Raw genomic sequence first — 20,810 nt, 5'->3', positions numbered from 1 at the left:
CATTGGCCTCCCCATTTCACACCTAAGGAAACTGAGGCTTGGAGAGGTGGAGGGGTTTGCCTGGGGTCAGAGGGCATACGCATGGTAGGCCACAGCCCAGAGCCCAGGGCTCCCAACCTTGCCCTGGAGCTCTCTCCTCCCACCCCTGCGGGCCCTGTGGCTGGTCCAGGCGAGGGCTGGCGGCCAGTGGCCCAGCACAAGGGGCACCTCCTCCCGTGTATTGCAGAATGTGGGCTGCGACTTCGAGATTGACTCAGGTGCCATGGAGGACCGCTGCGGCGTGTGCCGCGGCAATGGCTCCACCTGCCACACCGTGAGCAGGACCTTCGAGGAAGCCGATGGCCTGGGTATGGGTGGCACAGCTGGTGGGTGGGGATGCTCTAAACCCAGTGGCCCTTTCTCACCTCCCCCCATGCCCTCCCCTTGGCACCCATGGTCCCCTGCAGGCTAGAATTGGGGATACCCCCAGCCCAGGGGCAGACCTGTCCTCCTGGGGGAGCCCTCCTACCCCAGGGATCCCGGGCTGAGCCAGCCTGGCTTGTAGGTGGCCCTCAGCCCTTCCCCCCAGCCCCACTCCCTCACCTCAGGATATGTTTTGCACACCTTGTCCAGGTGCCACCTGTGTGCTAGGTGATGGAGACATGGAGGTGAAGAATCCAAGTCTGGCAGGGTGTCAGAATAGATAGGAAGGACCCCATAGTGTGACAAATGCAGTGGAGGGAAGCCCAGGGGCCTGGAGAGAACCAAGGAAGAAAGTCCTGACCTGGGGAGGTCAGGGAAGACTTCCTAGAGGAGGCAGAAGTTAAGCTGAATCATCAGAGACTCAGACAAAATGGAGAGGGGCATTCTAAATGGAGGGAAGAGCTTGTGCCAAAGCTTGGAGACAAGAGCAAAGAGCGTGCTCTGTTTGGGGGCCTGACAGGAAGGGAGGGCTGGGCCATGGGGGCCTTGAATGCTAGGCCAAGAAGCTTAGGTTTCATCCTGGAGATGTAGTGCCCTGTGGTGGTTAAAGCATAGACCCTGAAGCCTGGTTCAGATTCCAGCAGGGCCCACGGGCAAGTTACTTAACCTCTCTGTGGTTTCTTCACCTGCAAAATGGGGATGACAGTACTACCTACCATGTAGAGTTGCTACATATGAGTTAACATCTGAAATGTGCTTAGAGAGTGCCAGGCATGCAGTGGGTGCCAAGCATGTGAAAGACTAGAAAAAGGCCGTGGGGGTGGGGATAGGCATGGTGTCCCAGGGAGAAGGCCGAGTCACTTGGGTGTTTTAGAAAGGTCGCGCTGGCCCTGGGCCTGGGGGACAGGCCCAGCCTTGTGACATCGAGCCTAGCCAAGGGCTCCAGGAGAGGAGTGACGTGGTTTATGGAGCCCAGCCACGTAGAGCTTTTCTGGGGTTTTGGTGACTTAGGACAGATCTAAGCATCTTCTTGTGGATGGAGCTGAGAATCAAATGCCAGTGGTGAGGGGAGTGGGTGTAGCTCAGTGGTTGAATGCCTGCTTCCTGTGTCCGTAGTCCTGGGTTCAGTCTCCAGTACCTCCTTGAAAAAAAGCCAGTGGTGTAATCTTCAGGGGCATCAGCAGGCAGGAGCAGGTGGAAGAGGGGAGAGAGAGGGTGGGGAAAGCCAGCCCTCTTAACCCCGAGGCCTCTGCACAAACCCCTCACCAACAGGCTACGTGGACGTGGGGCTGCTCCCGGCTGGCGCACGGGAGATCCGCATCGAAGAGGTGGCCGAGGCTGCCAACTTCTTGGCCCTGCGGAGCGAGCATCCTGATAAGTACTTCCTCAACGGTGGCTGGACCATCCAGTGGAACGGGGACTACCAGGTGGCAGGCACCACCTTCACATATGCCCGCTCAGGCAACTGGGAGAACCTCACGTCCCCGGGGCCCACCATGGAGCCTGTGTGGATCCAGGTGCCTGCCTCCCAAGCCCAGGGCGGGGGTGGCACTCAGATGGGGTTCTCCAGACCCAGCCCCCACGGCAGGGCGTCAGGTCCAGAGGCATCATCCCTGGGCACTCACGGAGTCTGGCTCTGGGCCTAGCCTAACAGCTGGGGCTCTGCCTCAGTTTCCCCATTTCTAAAATGGCTTCATGATTTAGCTCCTGTACACAGAGGTACCTGGGGTTGGCTCCTACAGGATGGCCCCCCTGGGTGGCAGGTCCCAGGTGGATGGACAGGATACCTTGTGCTCACGGGGCCCCCACCTGCCTGCCCCAGCTGCTGTTCCTGGAGAGCAACCCCGGTGTGCGCTACAAGTACACCATCCACAGGGAGGTGGATGGCCACGGCGAGGCCCAGCAGCCTGAGTTCTCCTGGCATTATGGGCCCTGGACTGAGTGCACAGTCACCTGTGGCACAGGTGAGAGGAGGGGCGAGCACGGCTGCTGCCCAATGGGCTTTGTCTCTGGGCAGAAATGCTCAGCTTCAACCCCTAGCTGGGCTGCCACGGGCATGGACCTTTGCTTCTTGGAGCCTTAGTTTGCCCATCCCTCCAATGGAAACAGTGATAACCCATCTCAGGTCTGTTGGGAGGTTAAATGAGACGAGGCAGGTAAAGCACCCAGCAGGTGGTGAGCCCTCAGGATGTCTCAGCTGTTCTCATCATCCCTCCAGAGAGGCACTGGCCTTGGTGCTCACTGCTCGGCTCTGGCAGGTCTCGTGCCTGCATCTCTGCTCCATGTTGGGACTTGGCTGCTTCTTCCATGGCCTCACCCGGAGGCACGCAGGGTGGCCTCCTTCCCTCCTCTAGCTCCTGCCTGGAGGTGGGCTGCTCAGGGGCTCCCTCCTCCCTGGAGCCCTTCAGCCCCTCCTAGGAAGCCCAGAACCTGTTGCTCCCTGGGTTGCTGCCCCAGCAGGGGCTTCCCCAGAGAGGAGGATGAGGCAGAATGAGGCCAAGACTACAGGAGCAGGGAGGAGGGAGGCCTGGGTGTGGCAGGGAGTCTCTGTGTCCAATGGCCCATTCACTACATTTACTTCTTTCTTTTAACTATTGTCAGATGTCTAACAATTTCACTAACCCCACCTGTCCCCCTCTCAGCTCCCGTCTCCCTTCTCTGTCCCCCAGTCTCCCCGTCTTGACCCTTGGTGTCCAGGGTTCTCAGTGTGAGGAATCTGAGACAAGCAACATTTGAACATTCCTTAAAATGCTATTATGACGACAAAATGAAAACTGTCCCATTAAAACTTTGCAGAAATCTTCCAAAGCTATTCAAACTGTCGTATCCAATACAAATGTCTTTAAGTTTACAAATGTGTAAATAAACACATTTGATGAACCAAGCATTCAGGTTCAGCAAGTTGGCTGCTTCCCAGGAGGAACACTTAGGAATGTGTTGAGCTGCAAGTACTGGAATCTGATGACTGGTGGCTGGAACAAATAAGGGCTTATTTGTTCCAGGCAACAAGAATCCCAGCGAGCATAGCGCAAGCTGGTGGGAAGGTGTGCAGTGGCTTTAGGGAACCAGGCCCTTGCTCCCTTTCAGTGCCTCTTTCTTTACCATGTGGCCTTCCCCTCCTCATCCCCCGCCCCCCGTGCTGGTCACGAGGTGGCTTCCTCCACTCCAGGCCTCTTCCCATGGTCCACGCAGGAAGAAGGGAGCAAGGAGCTGAATCCCAGCAATGACACTTGCCTTTTTCTCCCAGGCAGGGCTATCTCTGGCCCCCCTAACTGCAAAGGCTCTGTGATGGGGGAGGAGGGGAAGTAACTTTAGCAGGTTCCATTGTTGCCTTGAACAAAATCAGCATTCTGTTAGTGAGGAAGAAGAGGGGTCAGACATGGGCCTCTTCTGAGGTGTGGGGGGAAAAGGGGTGAAGGCAGAGCCTGCTAGAGGTTGGTCTTGCCACTGATGAAGGGCACAGCCGTGCAAAGATCCAGAGGTGGGTAGCGGTGGAGTGTAAAGGAGAGGAACAGTGATGAAGCTAGTGTGTGTGTGTGGGGGGGGGGTTAGGGAGCAGGGGGCTATGGGGGAACACCCAGCTAGATGGTCTGAAGAATTCTTTCTCCACTTTCTGAGCACTGTCCCTGTGTGCATGGGGTGGGCAGTGGGGGACCGTATTTATGCCATAGCTAGATTTGCATGCTAGCGGCAGCTGGCATCTTTTGAACCCTTATGGAGTAGCAGGCACAGGGCTGAGCCTGCACATGCATGACCACAGGTAAAAAAGCAGGGCTTTGAGGCAGTGTTACTACTCCCATTTCACAGATGAGGAAACTGAGCTTCAGAGAGGCTAAGTGAGCTGTTCCAGTCCTCTCAGCTACAAAGTGGTTCAGCTGGGCCCCCAACCCAAATCTGTCTCTGAACCTCCCTACTGTGGCCCATCCTCAAGGACATCTGTGAGGGGAGGCTGCGTTGAAGGGGGCGGGGCGAAGGCTGGGGGGACTGCGGAGGAGGTGGTGGGCTGCCCTTCATCCTGATGGAGGCAGTAAGGCCCTGTTCTGAGAGGGCCCTGAGCAGAGAACGGTGGACAAGTGTTCTGAGGGGGCAGGGAGGGTGGGCAGGGACACCCCGGGCGCCAGGCCCGGGCTAAGGCCCCATGGCCCTCCAGGCACACAGAGGCAGAGCGTGTACTGCTCTGAGCTGCAGGCAAGTCCTGTGGATGCGACACGCTGTGACCCCCTGAGCCGGCCCGATGACCGTCACAGGAAGTGCAGCGAGGAGCCCTGCCCAGCTCGGTGAGCTCCCACCCTGACCACTGCCCCTACCCCTAGGCTCCCGCCCCCACGTGACCCAGTCCTGCTTCCAGCCCCCACATCAGGAGAGCCCTGGAGACCCGGGGGGCTGCAAAGAAAGCCCAGCTCTTCCCAGAGTGAAGGCCTGGCCCTGGCCGTCCCCCACCCGTCGGTGCTGAGCACCCGGGGCAGCAAGCAGCAGCCTTAGACCCCCCTGGTCACTCCTCTCTGGGTCCCTGGACACAGACCTCAAGGCCTGTCAGCTTCCCTGGGGTGAGGGTGGCAGAGTTTGAACCCAGGCCTCCCTGGCGATGGGGCAATGCCACAAGGCAGGGCACCCCCTCGGTTGGGAGCTCTAGGGGATCATCCTCTGGGCTCAAGCTGACCCTACCCAAACTCTGAGTGCCTGGGGGCCCGCTGAGTCCCACCTGATGCCACCTGTGCGCCCCCACCAGGTGGTGGGCAGGTGAGTGGCAGCCGTGCTCACGCTCCTGCGGGCCTGGGGGCGTCGCCCGCCGTTCGGTGCTCTGCATCCGCAGCGTGGGGCAGGACGAGCAGAGCGCCCTGGCCCCGCCCGCCTGTGAGCGCCTTCCCCAGCCCCCCACCGAAAGCCCTTGCAACCGCGATGTGCCCTGTCCTGCCACGTGGGCCGTGGGGAACTGGTCTCAGGTGAGCGTTGGGATGGGGTCGGGGTGAGGCGGGAGAGCGGGCAAGCCCTCCACCAGCTCCCCCATCAGTCTGGGGCTGCAGGGAGGCAGAAAATACCTTGGTGGCACCTTTATTGCCTGGCACTGTGGGAGGGAGGGAAGGTTGGGGGAATTTGGGGGTCCAGCTTCTGCCCCCAAAGTTTCAGGGACCAGGATGCCCCTGGCAAGTCATGGCACAAGCCATGGGCCTGAGTGAGCAGGGCCTGAGAGGGCTGGCTGAGGCCCTGCCACTGACAGCAGAGGGCAGGGCACCCTGCCATGGCCCAGCTTGCCCTGGCAGCCCCCACCTGCTGACCCCTGCCTGAGACCCTCAACCTGGCCTCCCTCTGCAGTGTTCGGCGACGTGCGGGGCAGGCACTCGGCACCGGGTTGTCCTCTGCACCTATGATACTGGGGTCCCCTGCAACGAGGCCCAGCGGCCGGCGAGCGAGGCCGCCTGCCCTCTGCTGCCCTGCCCACGGACTCAGGACCTGCTGGGCCCAGAAGGCTCTGGCAGTGGCTCCTCCAGCCATGAGCTCTTCAACGAGGTCGACTTCACCCCAAGGCTTGCGGCCCCACGCCCTCCGACCCCCTCCTCACCCAGGCCGGCGAGCCTGGGCAATGCCATCACAGAGGAGGACCTGGAGCTGGGCCAGCCGGGGCCTGTGTTTGTGGATGACTTCTACTATGACTACAATTTCATTGACTTCCACGAGGACCTGTCCTATAAGCCCTTTGAGGAGCCAGATCCAGGCCAGGCGGGCATGGGGAATTGGACACCCCCATCTCCGAGCAGTCCTGCCGAGACCCCCACGGGCACCCCCAGGCCTGCCACAGGGCCTCCTGGGGACAAGGAGGAGGGGGTCCTGGGAGATTGGTCCCCTGCCCCTGGGCCCAGCCAGGCTGCCACCTCCCCAGCCCCACCCTTGGAGCAGGCCCCCGGGAACCTCTTGCTCAACTTCTTGTCTGAGGAAGACATGTCCGTTGAGGCCCCAGGTCTCCAGCTTCCCAGTTTACCCTGGTCCCCTGCTTCAGGGGGTGGCATGGAGACAACTGCTACTCCCAGTAGCCAGAAGGAGCGCCTGGGCGGGGAGGACAGCCAGAGTCAGACCCCTCCATGGTGGGAGAGGACCAATGAGGTTTCTGAGGATGAGGCCTTAGACCACAGAGCACCGCGCTTGCCCCAGAGACCCAGCTCCATGCTGCCCCCTTCGCCCTCTATCAGCACCACCACCCCCTCTCCTGGTCCTGGCGTGGTAGAGCTGTCAACAGGAGGGGCCAGGGCCCAGGACCCCGCACCACAGGGGGGCCTGGAGCCAGTGGGAGGTGAGCTGTGGCCCACCGTCGGGGCAGCACCTCACCTGCCTCCTGCCACAGCCATTCTGCCCAAGACCCTGGGCAGGGCCCACCCCCTAGAGCCGGGGATTCCCACTTTTGCAACCCCAGGATTGATACCACAAGATCTGCAGATTCCGGCAGTGCCAGGGACCTTCCTTCCACCAGTTCTGGCTGGCTTGGTGCACACTCCTTGGATGACTGCCCCCAGCCCAGGACCCTCGGGCCACCCTGAGCACCCCAGCCCTGAGGCGCTCCCCAGCTCGGTGCTACCCTCCATGCCAGCTCAGGACAGTCCCACCAACAGCAGCAGAGCTGAGGCCCAGCTTCCAGACCCCAGCCCGGCTGAGGAGGGGCCCCCTGTGGACCTGCTGGCTGCCAGGAACGCCAGCTGGGAAGTGGGAAACTGGAGCCAGGCAAGTGGTACAGGGGTCAGGGTGGACTGGGGATTGGAGTAGCTCCTCAGTGACTCAGTTTCCTTATCTGAGAATGAGCAGAGCAGGACACAAACCCTGTTTGCCCTACCTTCCAGGAGGGCAGGAATTCCTAGGATTGGGCAACTGACTCAAGCTCCTCGAGGTGGGAGGAGCATTGTCCCACTCAGGGGTCCCTAAAAGTGATCAAGACCAGATGGTCCAGTCATCTTGCCCAGATGTGACCTGGGGCCAGTTTGCCCAGGCAGGCCTTGGTTTCCACTCTGAGCAGTGGGCTTGGGGCACGATAGCCCATCTGTCTCTCTGGAGTCCCCAGAGGCCCGTCAAGCAGCACGGGGGGTGGGGGGATGGCAGCAGCAGGTGCCAGTGACGGGCAGCCAGGAGGAGCCAATGCAAACCCTTAAACTGAGGCTCGCGGTCAGCTTGGCAAGACTGTCTTCTCGAGAGGTCTGGAGGCCTGAGGAGTCCCTCTCCTCACTCTCTGGCTTGCATGCCCCAGGGGACGGGGGGCTCACCCAGGCAGCTCCTCATGGGACCCCTGGGCTGCCAGGTGAGCTACGCCAAACCTCAGAGTTGCCTGACCGCAGCAGAGGTCCCTGACGCTCAGCCTGGCTCCGTCCTTCCCACCCCTCTGCCCTCAGTGGTTCTGCTTTGTCAGGGGCTTGCGGTGGAGTTTGAGCTGCTTGATGGAAGCTGGCTGCGCCCCACCCCAGGCCCCACTGTAGGAGGAGGGGGCTTCTGTTCAGTTCCCTAATTTGGGGTAAGGAGGGGGCTGGCTGAGGCCCAGAGAGGGCAGATATTGCCTGGGGCTACCCAGTTGTTTGGCTGTTGGGTTTAGAACCCAGACATGGGCAGCAGTGAGCCTTGCCGGGACTGCTGGGTGGGATGCCTGTAGGCTGGCCTCACCCCACCCTGGGAGCAGGGAAACTTGGTTGCTGGGGGATTTGGCTTTTCATCCTCACAGTCTCCCTGGGAGGTAGGTAGAGGAGTCTATTTTGCAGACAAGGCAACCAAGGCCGAAAGAGTGGCCCTGGCTTGGCCCAGGTCTGGGGGGACCCGGAGGGAGCAGGGATCTGCCTGGCCCTGATGGGACTCCGCCCCCCATCCAGTGCTCCACCACCTGTGGTCTGGGTGCAATCTGGAGGCCCGTGCGCTGCAGCTCCGGCCGTGATGAGGACTGTGCTCCTGCTGGCCGGCCCCAGCCTGCCCGCCACTGCCACCTGCGGCCCTGTGCCTCCTGGCACACTGGCAACTGGAGCAAGGTGTGGGGTGCAACCAACTTGGTGGGGGGTGGGGGCGTTGGCCTGCGGGAGCGAGGACAGCCAAGGCAGGAGACCTCGGGATACGGGGTGGGGTGCTAAGGGCCCCACGTTCCCGGGCCAGCCTCTGCCACCAGTGAGGGCAGAGGAGGGCTCTCTGCAATGCCTTTGTGCACTTGATCGTTTGAACCCTTTAACCTTCGTTTCTTTGGCTTGACCTGCCCCTAGTCCCTTCTCCTGCTAGCTTTTCCCTATGCCCTCTGGATTCCATTCTCCCTGACTTCCTTTGCCCCTCTCTGCCTGTCGTGTCCGGTGGCAGACCCTGGCAGGGTTGCCCTGCTGCTGGGGTGGCTGCCCCAGCCTCTCCCTGGGGTTCCTCAGGGATGTGGCCAGGGCTAGGGCTGTGCGTGTGCACACACATGCACGTCCCTGGGTCCCCAGTGCTCCCGCAGCTGCGGCGGGGGCTCCTCGGTGCGAGACGTGCAGTGTATGGACATGCGGGACCTGCGGCCGCTGAGGCCCTTCCACTGCCAGCCTGGGCCTGCCAAGCCGCCCGCCCGCCGGCCCTGCGGAGCCCAGTCCTGCCTCAGCTGGTACATCTCTTCCTGGAGGGAGGTAAGGTCTGGGGGTCCGGGATGGGGTGGGGCACCTGCTGACCCTGGCCGTGCCCTGACCGCTTCTTGACCCCTCCCAGTGCTCTGAGGCCTGCGGTGGAGGCGAACAGCAGCGTCTGGTGACCTGCCCGGAGCCGGGCCTCTGCGAGGAGGCGCTGAGGCCCAATGCTACGCAGCCCTGCAACACCCATCCCTGCACACAGTGGGTGGTAGGACCCTGGAGCCAGGTGAGCAGGGGCTGGGATGGGGGCATGTGCTCAGGGGCACCTGAGAGCTCATTTGCCCGTTGAACCTTGAATTCTCTGTGTACTGGGCACCAGGCTCTCTGGCTGCTGCAGGTACAGTGTGAACAGACGAGGTGAGCTCCCTGCCTGCACGTGTGGTCCGACGTCAGGCAGGGTCTTCTGAGGAGGGGGCTGCTGAGAGCTGGGGAGGGGTCAGCGCTGCAAAGGAGAGGGATAGGGAGCAGCAAGGGCACAGTCCCCAGGCACAATGATGAACGAAGGCCTGTGAAGCACAAGTGGGGAGGGATCTGTGAGGCCTCGGGTGTGGGTGGCCGCGGGGTGGGCAGGATGCCTTCCTGCCAGGCCTGTGCCCCTCATGGCCACTCCCAGGCCTGCTCGGGGCCCAGAAGTTCAAGGGTCTCAGATTTGTCCCCGAGCCTGGAGTCAGCCGGGCCTGCATTCAAGTCCTTGACCCACTGGCTGGCGGGGAGTGCCTGGGCAGGTTGCTTTGCCTTGCCGGCCCTCAGTTTTCTCATCTGTAAAATGGGGGTAACTGGGGGGTGGGGGAGGTTGGGTTGTGAAGATGAAATGAAGTAACACAATGAAGCACTTAGCACAAGGCCTGGCAAATTTTGGCACACTAATCTTATTTTTGCGAGTTTTTAAAAACTTCAGACCTCAACTGATAAGAACAAAGCCTGACTTGGGTGGCCGGCCCTGATTGAGAAACCTTCTCCCTCCCCTCCCGCCTGTGCTGGCCACCCACCATGGTGGGTCCTCCAGCCATGCCACCTGGGTGCTGCAGTGTCCCTGTCCACACCCCTGCCCATGGATGCACCAAGGCTCCATCCCAGCCTTGTGGAAGTGCTGGCAGCTCCTGCAGCCTGGGGGCTTCCCCCCCTCGCAGAGCCTCTGCTCTAGGCCCCCTCCCCAGAATGCCCTCCTCTGCCCCAACTCCCTGCAATAAGAGCCGGGGTCCAAACACCACGTGGGCTCCGGGAACAGAACTGACCTGCCCAAAGGGCCAGACCCTCCGAAGAGGCAGCAAGGGGAGGCCTGGGAGGGGAAGCCACCCAGGCCTGGAGGCAGCAGGAGTGTTTCCTGGAGGAAGGCTAGCCTAGGGGTGGACACTCACCCTTTGCCTCACTGCCCACAGTGCTCTGCCCCCTGTGGCGGTGGCGTCCAGCGGCGCTTGGTCAAGTGTGTCAACACCCAGACAGGGCTGCCTGAGGAAGACAGTGGCCAGTGCAGCCACGAGGCCTGGCCTGAGAGCTCCCAGCCGTGCAGTACCCAGGACTGTGGGCTCGCCGAGCCTCTGCGTGAGTGCTCCCACCCCTGGCTCCCTATTGGGGTGAGGGTGTATGGACGGTTGGGAGAAATGGGGATGCATCAAACCATTGTCCCCAGAGCACTGGCTGACACATCCTCTATGGTCTAGTTTCAAGAGCCATGTGGCCACAGATAATCACGTGCCCGCAGGAGACCACTGTGAGGCCTCAGGGTGCCACTGTGCTGGGAATCAGAGTCCAGGGGGTCCCAGCCAAACAGATACACTGGAGGCAGCTTTTGCCAGCCTCGGGAAGGTTGGAGGAAGCTGGTGGGAGGGTTGATGAAGTGGCTTGGGCGCCTCAGTTGCTGTGTGACCTTGAGCAAGCTTCCCCTCTGTGTCTCAGTTAGCCCCCATGGTGAGGCCAGGGATTTCCCCAAGGCCGTGGGAAGGCCAATCCCGGGGAAACCCCTCTCCCCAGCTCTGGCCTATCCATTTCCTGGCCAGAGAGGGACTGCCCAGAGTGAGTAGTGGAGCTTTCCTTCCAGGCCCTGCCAGCTCCCAGCGGCCGGTGGCTTCCTGGCCAGCTGGGTCCTTCTGGCGGAAGGGCCTGAGGCAGAGGCGGCTCTGGACACACACACAGGCTTCCTTCCTGCAGCCCAAACCGCCCCTACCAGTGCTGAGCACAGGAAGCAGTCTGGCTGCAAAGTCACACCTGGGCTCCACTCACCAGCCGTGTGGCCTTGGGCCCCGTGCCCTCTCTGGGCCTCTGCATGCATAGAGGGGCTAACACCCCCATTCTTGAGGCAGAGGTGGAGAGAGCATGAGTGAAGGGCTTGGCATTGCAAGAGCCCCCCAGATGTGCTCAGGAAAGGCTGGCTGCTTCCCTCCCCTGCCGTCACCCCCTGGGAGAGGACAGGCAGAGTACCCAGGGCACCCAGCAGTGCAGGCTGATGGAGCACCGCGGTCTGGAGAGCAGCAGCTTAGGTCCCTCCTCAGCTGTCTGCCCTGTCCCAGAGAATATGCCCATCAGGCTGGCAGGCAGGGCTGCTGGGATCTGCCCCAATTTGCCCTTTCCCCTTGGCCCTATCTCCCAGTGGCTGGCTCCGGGCGTTCTTCACCCAAGCAAGGTGCTCATGGCAGAAGCAGGGGTGCCTGCCTCAAATCCCCTTGTCTCCAGGCCCAGTGGAAATGCCACCTGCTCTGAGCCTGCCTGCCCTCCCCCTTCACTGGACGAGCATCTCTGGGCACAGCCCTGAGCTGGGTGCTGGCCCCACCGCACTTGCCTGGCAGGCTTCGGGGGTGGGCCACGGCTCCACTCTGCCCTCACTGGGGCTCAGGCTCGCCAGGGAGCTGGGCAATTATGGCCTCAGGCAGCGAGGGCCAGAGGGCGGGAACTGAGGCCCGTGGGATCTTGAATCAAGGAGAGGCCTGCACAGGGGGCCCTGGACATACAAGGCCTCCCAGGAGTGGGGGTGGACCAGAGGGAGGGGATGCGGTGGGATGCCGAGGCGGCTGGACTCCGAAGGGGCAGCTGGGAGATGTCTTGGATACAGGGACCCTGGAACTTCCAGGATGTTTTCACGGTTTGTGGAGCTGTGTGGAGGGGCACTTGGAGAGCCTGGGAACTCCAGGGTGTGCGGTCACCATGGTGCAGCTGCTGATACAGCATCACCACATCCGTTCTCCTGTGGCGGTGGGGTTTATTTATAGAGGAGGGAACTGAGAGGTTAAGAGGCTTGCCCAAGGTCACACAGCAGGTCTAGGACTCGGCCTGCTGATGTGTGGGTTGGAGCTGCTGCCTGCAGCCAGCGGGCAGGAGCCCTCGGAGTGGGAAAGTGCAGCCCAAGACCTACCTGTGGCCACGTGCCATCTGCTGGGCTCAAGGGCTGTTGCTTGCCTAGGGCTGCTGGTTGCCCTCATGCTTCTCCTCCCCCCGGATGTCGGTGCTGGAGTAAGCAGGGCTCTGGCGGCAGCTGGGTACTGTCAGCAGCAGCCGCAGCGGCAGCAGGGAGCACACGGCCGGGAGCACGGCCAGGAGCCTGGAAGCAAGCAACTTCTCAAAATAGCGCCGCTAACCAACCACAGGGCAAGAGGGCCCGGCCAAGCCTCCACCCCAGCCGGCGCAGCCTGCGGCCGCCCTTCCTCCCCAGGGACCTGGGCTCAGTCGCTGGCTCTGCTGAGGGCTGGGGGGACCAAGTCATGGCTCTCTCTGGGTCTCAGCACCATGGTGAGCAGTGGGGGGCTGGCCTGGGACCTGGAAGCTGAGGCCGAGCCAGGCCCATATGGCAGGGGTGGTCAGGAGATCTGGCAGGACTCACACACTGAGCAGGGGCTGCTGCAGGCTGGCAGAGAGGCACCTGCGACTTGAGCTGTGTCCTGGGACCTGTCAGTGGGTCCAAGGGTGAGCAGGAATGGCGAGGTGGTGGGGGCTCACTGCCCGGGCAGGTTCTTTGGCTTCTCTTGGGCACCTGGGTGATTGGGGTGGGTCTCAGGACCTCTCCTTCAGAAACCCAAGCTGAGCAGTGCCAATTCTCCAGAGTCCTGGTGGGGCTAGGCCAAGGACAGGTGGGACAGGGACGGCAGCAGCTGGAGACTTGCGACTCCAGGTCCAGGTTTCAGAATCTTTGGGACCTATGCCCTGGGGTGGCTGCCGCAGCCTGCTTGGAGCTAGTGGTGATGGGGGGGTCAGTGCAGCTGACGGGTGGCAGGGACCGAGGGGTGGCTGGAACAGAGCTTGGCGGGTCAGGGGTGCTGCACAGAGGCGGCCTATCAGGTCCCGCCCCGCCCCTAGGCTGCGAGCGGGATCGCCTGTCTTTCGGGTTCTGCGAGACACTGCGCCTGCTGGGCCGCTGCCAGCTGCCCACCGTCCGCCTGCAGTGCTGCCGCTCCTGTCCCCCGCCCGGCCGCGGCGCCCCCTCTCGTGGCCGTCAGCAGGTTGCCCGCCACTGAACTGCGCACCAGCTCGCCGCTGCAGGACCGGATGCACAGACCGACAGACGCACGGACCTCAGGGCCCCACTATGGGCTGCAGTGGAGACGCCTCCCTCGCGCCCTTATGGTGCTAAAACCCTGGTTCGCCCTGCCCAGAACGCAGGCTGGGACCCCACCCCCACCCCACTCCCACCCCACCCCCACCCCAGAAAAGTATTTTTTTATTCTGACAGTTTAACTGTTGTTGTTATACATAAATGAATATCTACCCTTCCAAAGATCAGCCTGGTTTCATTTTGGGTTTGGGGCATTTCAAGTTTGCTCCTCTCCCCAGTCACCACCCACTGCCTGAAGTTCCACCACTCAAGCCTCAGAAGACAACTTTTTGCGCCCCTCTGGGTGCAGATTAGCAGGGGAGCAGAGACGCAAACTAACCCACCCAAAGAGAGTGGGGGCTCAGAGGCATGGAAGGAGGTGGAGTTTGAAGAATCTGCAGGGTCTTGGAATATTGAGTAAAGCCGGGTGGGGGCGGAGCGGGCAGGGTGCTCAGCTTGGCAAAGGCCAGAGGGGGGTGGCTCCCACTCACTCTCCTTCCACAGCCCTTACTGCACGCCTCCTGCACAGGCCTCCAGCCTTTCCCGACACCCCACTCCAAGGTGCTGTGGGATGAGCCATGCACTCCCCCAAGCTGCAAGGCCTGTCTTGTCACCCGCAGGGACTGCCCCCGGGTGGCGGTGGTGGGGTCTGGGAGCCCTGACCCTTTCCACTGTGTCTCATTCACCTGTGGAGGGGGTGGAGGGGAGCACCACTGGGCCTTTCCACTGCCCATGTCAGGAGATGAGGGGGTGAAGGAAGGCGCAGGCCTTGTGCCCTCCACTTGTCTTCCCTCGGTCTCTGTGCTCGGGGTGGGGTAGGGCTGTTCACCTTTGTGACCCAACCCCACCATCAACCCCAAGCACCAGGCTCCACTCCACTGGCCTGTGGCTCACCGCAAAACCTGGTCCCTGGAGCGAGACACGAGAACATGCCAGGGAGCAGACGGTCCTGAAGGTACTGGGGAGAGTACCAAGGGCCCTGGCCAGGGCGGGGGGTAGGGAGGCTGGAGCAGCGGCTGGGCACTGTCCTTCCCTGCCTGCTCAGGCCAGCCGTGTCTGTCCCTTACCTCTGGTCATGAGCCTTGGACTCAGGTCCTTTTACAGCCTCCTCAAGTCCTCCTCCTGGAAGGTGTTCTCCAAGTGGGTAGGCCAGGTTCAGAGAGATCCAGGGCCACCAGGTACACACCTCCAGGGGACAGCCATCACAGCCTATTCCATGGTGCACATGCTGTCCCCAGAACGCAACATGGCCATGCTTTGGAGTTGTGCCTGGGGCATGTGGCTGCTCCCTGAGGGCTGCCTGTGTGTGGGGAGGGGCAGGGGGAGACACTGACCACCACTCCTTGGGAATTGAGACCCAGAAACAGGATCTGAAGTTGACCCAGTCAGCAGCCAGGGCCTGTCCCAGGACTTGCCCAAGAGGAGGAGACGGGGAGGGGGAACAGAGGCGCCCACCATGGTAGCAGGAGTGATGTGCCCAGCTGCTCTTCAACTTCCCACTCACACCTCATCTCATTAGGATGCCCCATTTTCCGATGAGAAGCCTGAGGCCGAGAAGGGGGCACATGCCCTGGTGATGCCCTAGGCTTTGCGCCCCATCTCCTGCCTGAACTCTGGAGTACCCTTGGCAGCCGGCCCCTCTGAGCAGGCCCCACAAAAAGATTTGCACAGAGAGGCCGCGTGTTTCAGAGGTCACTGGGGAAGGCGAAAGACTGGAGGCTCGCGTGCTTCCAAGCACCACCACCCTCCTCTGAGGGCAGAGGAGCGTCAGGCTTGCTTCCTGTCTGGGTTTGCAGGAGCCCAGCTGGCCCACGGGAGCCGTAGGGACCCACACTCTGAGTAACAGCTTCCCAGGGCTTGGCTAGTTGTGGCAGCAAATGCCTTATAAAGGATGGGGAACTAGGGCCTCAGTTTACCTGCCTGGCTCCAGACCCACACCCTTAGCAGGGGCTGGAGCAGAGGCAGAGCCCTGGGTCACTGCCCCACCCCTGCTGCTGCACTATGTGACCTCAGGAAGCCCCAGCTTTGTTGAATCTGCGTCCCTGGAGGGGACAGCCTCACCAGGTCCTGGCCTGACTTGGCTGTCTGGGAATCCTCTCTGAAGGCTCTCTCCCTCCTCCTACTTGTGGAAAGACATTTGATCTTAATCATTCTCATGTGTTTTTCCGATTGTGGGGGTGAGGGGGGGCGTGGTGTCCCCAGTGGCAGCTGACCTTGAGCTGTCCAGGCGGGAGGCAAACAAGCCCATGACTCAGGCAGGGCAGCTCACAGCTGGTGGTGGGAGGGGTGCCCACGACCCTGAGTCTGGGGGGCTGTGCCGGGCACAGGGACTCTCCCACTCCTGGCTCTGGTGCCCAGCAGCGTCCACCTCATGCCCTCAGTCCAAGCCCACAGCTCAGTCATGGCTGAGGGCCTCCCAGGGCCACCACTGCTAACAAAGGCATCTCGTCCCACCCACCCCAGAGTAAACCAAGGGCAGAGATGGCCACAAACACCAGAGAGGGCCCCTAAACACCGTTCTGCTCTCCAAGCTCTTGGGGTTGAGCCTCCTCCCAATAAGTGACCATAACCAGAATGTTAGGCAAATTAGTTTATTTCTTCTTTTAGTATTATAGTTGTAGAATTTAACTTGAAGATCAGCACAGATGCTGCTGCAATATAAAAGGAAAGAGTGACTTGGCAGCACTCCCTTGACTTCTCCAGTGGCCCCAGCGACGGTGGAGAGTGCTCTGGGCACACCCCATGCTGGCGTCTACCCTCCTGCCTGCAGGACCCCCAGGCAGGTCCAGCTGCCCAGAGGCCCGTCACATGCAGGAAGACAGCACTGCACAAAGCATGGCATTGGGGTTGGGGCAATAACATATGTAGTTAAAAAAACCTGACTGTGGATATCTGCCTAGAATACTTCACTTCCTTATACTGATATAATGTAGTTGAAACCAGAATCACTTCCAGCAATCAACTGTCTTGGCTGCTACTGTACAGCTGTCAGCATGACTACAAGTAGCACCTGGGGCTACCTGGCGTAAGAAGTGACCCATGCATAAGTGAAAGTCAGTGGTGGTCAAGGCTAGAGGTAAAAGATGGCCCAGAAGAGGTTCCAGTTTATATAAATACACAAGGGGAGGCATGCACACAAAACAAGGCCTTGTTATATAAAATAAATGTACATAATCTAGAAAAAACTTGATAAAATAGCCTATAAAAATATAAACTGTAGTGAAAATATACAAATGTATTAACAGAGGTTCAACCCATAAAAAATAAAAACCCACTAACTTAAAAGCTGGTAATTGCCCCCTTGAGTGATGAGGGAGGCTGCACCTGGCCTTTCCCAGCCCTGGCGAGGCCTGCAGGGGCTACAGGTAAGCAGGCAAGTGTTCATGTCAGCAGGGCACTTGCCATGGAAGCAGGTAGAGGTTCAGGAGATCTCGTGCCCTGGAGAGTATAGAGCAATTCTTTTCCCCAAGGGCAGAAGGGGGAGAAGTGCTGGCTCAAAATAGTGGGAATAGACTCTGAACTTTGAAGAGACAGTTTCATCTGTCCCCAAACTGGAACCTGTCCGAGCACTGCCTCCCCTGCCTGCTGGACACCTAGCACCTGATTCCAGGAGCAGACCTTCACCAAAGTGTCCCCAGGGCACTCCTCTCTGCTCCCTTACACCCCCTGCCTAGTCACTGGTGCCAACCCCCCTGGAAATACTAACACGCTCCTGTCCCTCAAGGAATGGCAGAACCACAGCTTCCAGTCACATGCGCAGCCCCAACACGCTATTAAGATATACCTTTTTGGGACAAACTGGACCAACTGAACCTATTTCTCAAGATGGCATTTTAATCCTAGGACAGGGCAGTTTGGATTGGCATGTTCCATGGGGAATCAACCTGGAAACTAAGAAAGGGGGAAGCTGGAGCTGATCCATGGGCCTCCACCCCATTCTTACTGTACTTCCTCCTCAGAGCTGCCCCCGAGGTCAACAGCCACCATTTCACAAGGCGGGAAGGAAGTGGGGTGGGGGTCTCCAGTGCTTGCTCTAAGCAGCCCATGGAGTTCTGCAGGGTTGGTGTGAGCAGCAGGGCGGCTGCCATACCAGCCTCTGGGAGGAACCCAACTCACAAAGAGACTTCTTTAAGAAGTCAGACCTTAAACAGCCACTCCCAAAGACGAAGAAAATGATAAAACCCATTTTTGATCCCTGAAAGAAACCAAAGGTTTTTAGCTAAAACCTTTTAGCTCAGCTCCCTTTACACAGAGATAAATCAAATTAACCATCTTAACTAAGGGCAGGAAAGTTGAATTCAGCCTGGTATATTCAAACACCAACCTAGCTATCATGCTGCTAGAAGGAGGACAGTGAAAAGTAATGGAATAACCACACTTAAGAAATAAGCACTTCTTGAAATTACATTGCTTCAATTCTTAGGTCTGAGTGTGTATGATATATACCAACTAAGGATTATTTCCGATTTTTCCCCCAGATAGTATAAGGAATTTCTCGTGTTTGAATACTGTGCCAGAAAACATTCAGGGATGGTCCACAGAGTGATTAACCAAAATAAACTTTCTTGCAAAGGCTCTCTCCAGGGCTTCAAAAGAAAGTGCTCCAAGAGAGCCTGGAAGCTATCTGGACAGCCTGACGTGCAGGAGGCATTACCCTCACAAGTGAAGCTGTGCTTAACTTGGGGAATGTGAGGACAGCTGCCAAGAACAAGGATGCTTCTGGCTGGCAGTGGGAAGGGGAGAGCTCACCAGAGCCTTGGTCCCAGCACTTGCAGCCGGCCTCCCCGCCCCCATCCAGCCCAGTGTCTGGCTGCCCAACTGTGTCCACTCAGCAGCTGCACTGCTGCCCTGCACTACACACTCAGAAAAGGTTCCTCTGGCCCCTCACCCAGGAGTGGGACTGCTTTGCAGTATGATGATCCACAGTTTCTGAAGAACAGCCCATCTATCCTTGGAGAATGACTTCTACACGTCAACCCTCAGTCAGGAAGAAGAGCTTTCCACAAAACCTCATGGAGAGGTGACCAGCCACAGGGCAAGCTGAGGGCAGAAATGCCTGACATCTACAAATACCTGCCAGTGACCTGCAAGGCAATCTACAAATACCTGCCAGTGCTCTACAAGGTGATATACAAATACCTGTCAGTGATGAAAAGAGACGGTAATGTTTGGCAAGCCAGGCCCTCTACAATCAGGTTGGGAGTCACTGATTGAAAGGTTGTACACAAAAGGACAAAGGCTATTCCGGAAAATAAAAATTAAAAAAAATTTTTAAAAGAAAGGCTATTCTAGAAATGGGGTGGAGCTGGCAGGTTGAAGCCACTACATAGGTCATTTCTGCTCAAGGAATGCACTTGCTTTTCTAAGTCTCTTTTTTCACACTTGCCTTGTGCCACCTGAAGCAGCAACACTCTGGCCTAAGTGGTCTGAAACAGGTGGGCATCCTATGTAGGGCTACCATTTTAAAAATGCACATGACTGCACACTGTGTGCAGGAGAAAGAAGGGGGAAGGTGTCCAGCAAAAAGATTTTCCAAGAGGGAAAATACCAAGACAACTGACAGATGCTATAAAGAGGATCTTGCAAATAGCCCACTGATAAGCCTGCCAATTCACCAATTGGTAAGAAAGCATGACTGTGGTACGCCATGGCATGAGGATGGCTGTAAACAGATTTGGTCTTCCACCCCAAGCAGAAATGAGAAAGTGCAGGATGGCTTTGGACATCCGCCCAGCAGATTTCCCAGACCATGGACATTACATTCTGGCTTTTAAAGGGGCAGAAACATCTCTGCAGTTCACCCTTTTGGCACACTTTGGTTGTGAAGACGAGCAGTGTCACTGGGGGGTTCACTCAGGTGTCCTCCTCCTCATCGCTGACCAGCTCACCCTTGTCAGGGCTGGTGTCCCGTTCACGCAGGAAGTCCTCACGGATGGCCTCCAACTCTGTTAGCTCTAGCCGGACCTTCTCCAAGTGGTAAGTACGCCGGTTCCGAATCTGGCGCAGGGGGAATGGGTTCAGGTCCCCAAAGGAGATACTGATGAGCTTCCTGGCAGGAGGCAGGACAGAGACAGGATATTAGCAGGGCTCAGGCCACATACAGCCCAGAGGCCTGTGGGGTACGAAGAGGCAGACCCCAGACCCAACCGATGCCAAGGAGCACATGCTGCGGGTCATGTGCTGTGCTGACGGCCTGATGTGGGGATGCCATCCCTGGAGGTCAGTTTGACCTCAAGCAGAGAGGCTGTGAATTTACTGCCTGGCTTCACATTCTAGCTTGGCCACATACTCACTGTATGACTTTGGGCAAGTTAATGATGTGACCTTTTCCAGCCTCAGATTCCTTATTTGTATGCTGGGGACAATATTATTGTCACCACGAAAGACTTGGGGTTATCTGAATTAACATGTTAAGTATTTAGAACCTTCCGCTGGCACCTGGTCAATGACAGAGAGGCGGTGATGTGGGTCTGGGTGCTCAGGTCCTGCGCAAGGCCTGGCACAGACGAAGCATTCAGGAAGACTCTGCCTGGGAATGTTCACTCTCCTGAGCTAATTGGTAAGAGGTGCCAGACCCTTCAGTAATCTGACAAGAGTCGAGACAGTCTACAGAGAACTGTGCAGTCTGTGGGTTTCTACATTATCCTCGAGGTACTAATTAATAATATTTAAAACTCATGATAACTTGCCCCTCTCCACTAATCACAACAAAACCAAAAATGGTCCCAAGGCCTGGCTATGGACATGCAGCACTATCAAGTCAGCCACACCAGTCTCTGGAGGTTCCAACAGAAGCTGGCTGGTCCAATGCTGGAGGGCCTGGCCTTCTCCCCTCTCTAGAGTCTAAAAGTCCCCAAAGACTTTGCTCCCCAACAGGAGGGGCTCATTTACTTCCGACTAACAGCCCAAGAAACCTGCAGCCCCAGGAAAGGCTGCAATGAAACAGAAGTGTCACAGGAGACTTTCTCTCTCTGTCCTGTCAGAAAATAAACCACTTTCTCCTGCTAGTATCCAGGCTACTTTCAACCTAATGTAAATATAATCAAGAGCGCACAAGCCTTTGGTATTTTTTCCTTTTGCATTTGAAAACACCTACTCCTTAGATATGCCCAACTCCAAGTCAGAGGATCCCCCTGTAGGAGGTAAAAGGTCAGAAAGGCCGGCTTTAAATGCTAAGTTCCCCAGAGCATGTTCTAGAACATGTAAGAACCATAGAATAGCAGAGGCCCAAACAAGGGTTGCACTGAAAATGGATTTAGCAGGTTTGCCTGGTGCTCAGCACCGAC

General features: G+C 58.7%; 2 protein-coding genes across 9 annotated transcripts in view; one reads left to right on the top strand and one right to left on the bottom strand.

Moving 5' to 3' along the window:
* The window catches only part of ADAMTS7 (ADAM metallopeptidase with thrombospondin type 1 motif 7), a 52,832-nt gene extending 39,125 nt beyond the window's left edge, over positions 1-13,707 (top strand). For 3 of the 6 annotated variants that reach the window (XM_058294604.2, XM_058294602.2, XM_058294606.1), the window contains 11 exons: positions 227-347; positions 1,675-1,919; positions 2,225-2,366; positions 4,553-4,679; positions 5,132-5,345; positions 5,716-7,113; positions 8,241-8,393; positions 8,832-9,005; positions 9,085-9,231; positions 10,385-10,547; positions 13,376-13,707. In XM_058294604.2, coding sequence (XP_058150587.1) covers positions 227-347; positions 1,675-1,919; positions 2,225-2,366; positions 4,553-4,679; positions 5,132-5,345; positions 5,716-7,113; positions 8,241-8,393; positions 8,832-9,005; positions 9,085-9,231; positions 10,385-10,547; positions 13,376-13,563 — 3,072 coding nt within the window. In that variant the 3' untranslated portion in view covers positions 13,564-13,707. Of the gene's footprint in view, positions 1-226; positions 348-1,674; positions 1,920-2,224; positions 2,367-4,552; positions 4,680-5,131; positions 5,346-5,715; positions 7,114-8,240; positions 8,394-8,831; positions 9,006-9,084; positions 9,232-10,384; positions 10,548-13,289 lie in introns of all 6 variants that reach the window. The other 3 variants (XM_058294605.2, XM_058294603.2, XM_071214322.1) reach the window with 2 other exon arrangements.
* Positions 13,708-16,099: 2,392 nt separating this feature from the next.
* Positions 16,100-20,810, bottom strand: part of TBC1D2B (TBC1 domain family member 2B) — a 122,829-nt gene continuing 118,118 nt past the window's right edge. For all 3 annotated transcript variants that reach the window (XM_058294601.2, XM_058294598.2, XM_058294599.2), the window contains one exon: positions 16,100-19,573. In XM_058294601.2, coding sequence (XP_058150584.1) covers positions 19,378-19,573 — 196 coding nt within the window. In that variant the 3' untranslated portion in view covers positions 16,100-19,377. The remainder of the gene's footprint in view (positions 19,574-20,810) is intronic.

This window comes from Dasypus novemcinctus, chromosome 3 (genome assembly GCF_030445035.2).
Source record: "Dasypus novemcinctus isolate mDasNov1 chromosome 3, mDasNov1.1.hap2, whole genome shotgun sequence".
Lineage (NCBI taxonomy): Eukaryota > Metazoa > Chordata > Mammalia > Cingulata > Dasypodidae > Dasypus > Dasypus novemcinctus.
This window is presented reverse-complemented; position numbering and strand designations above follow the sequence as displayed.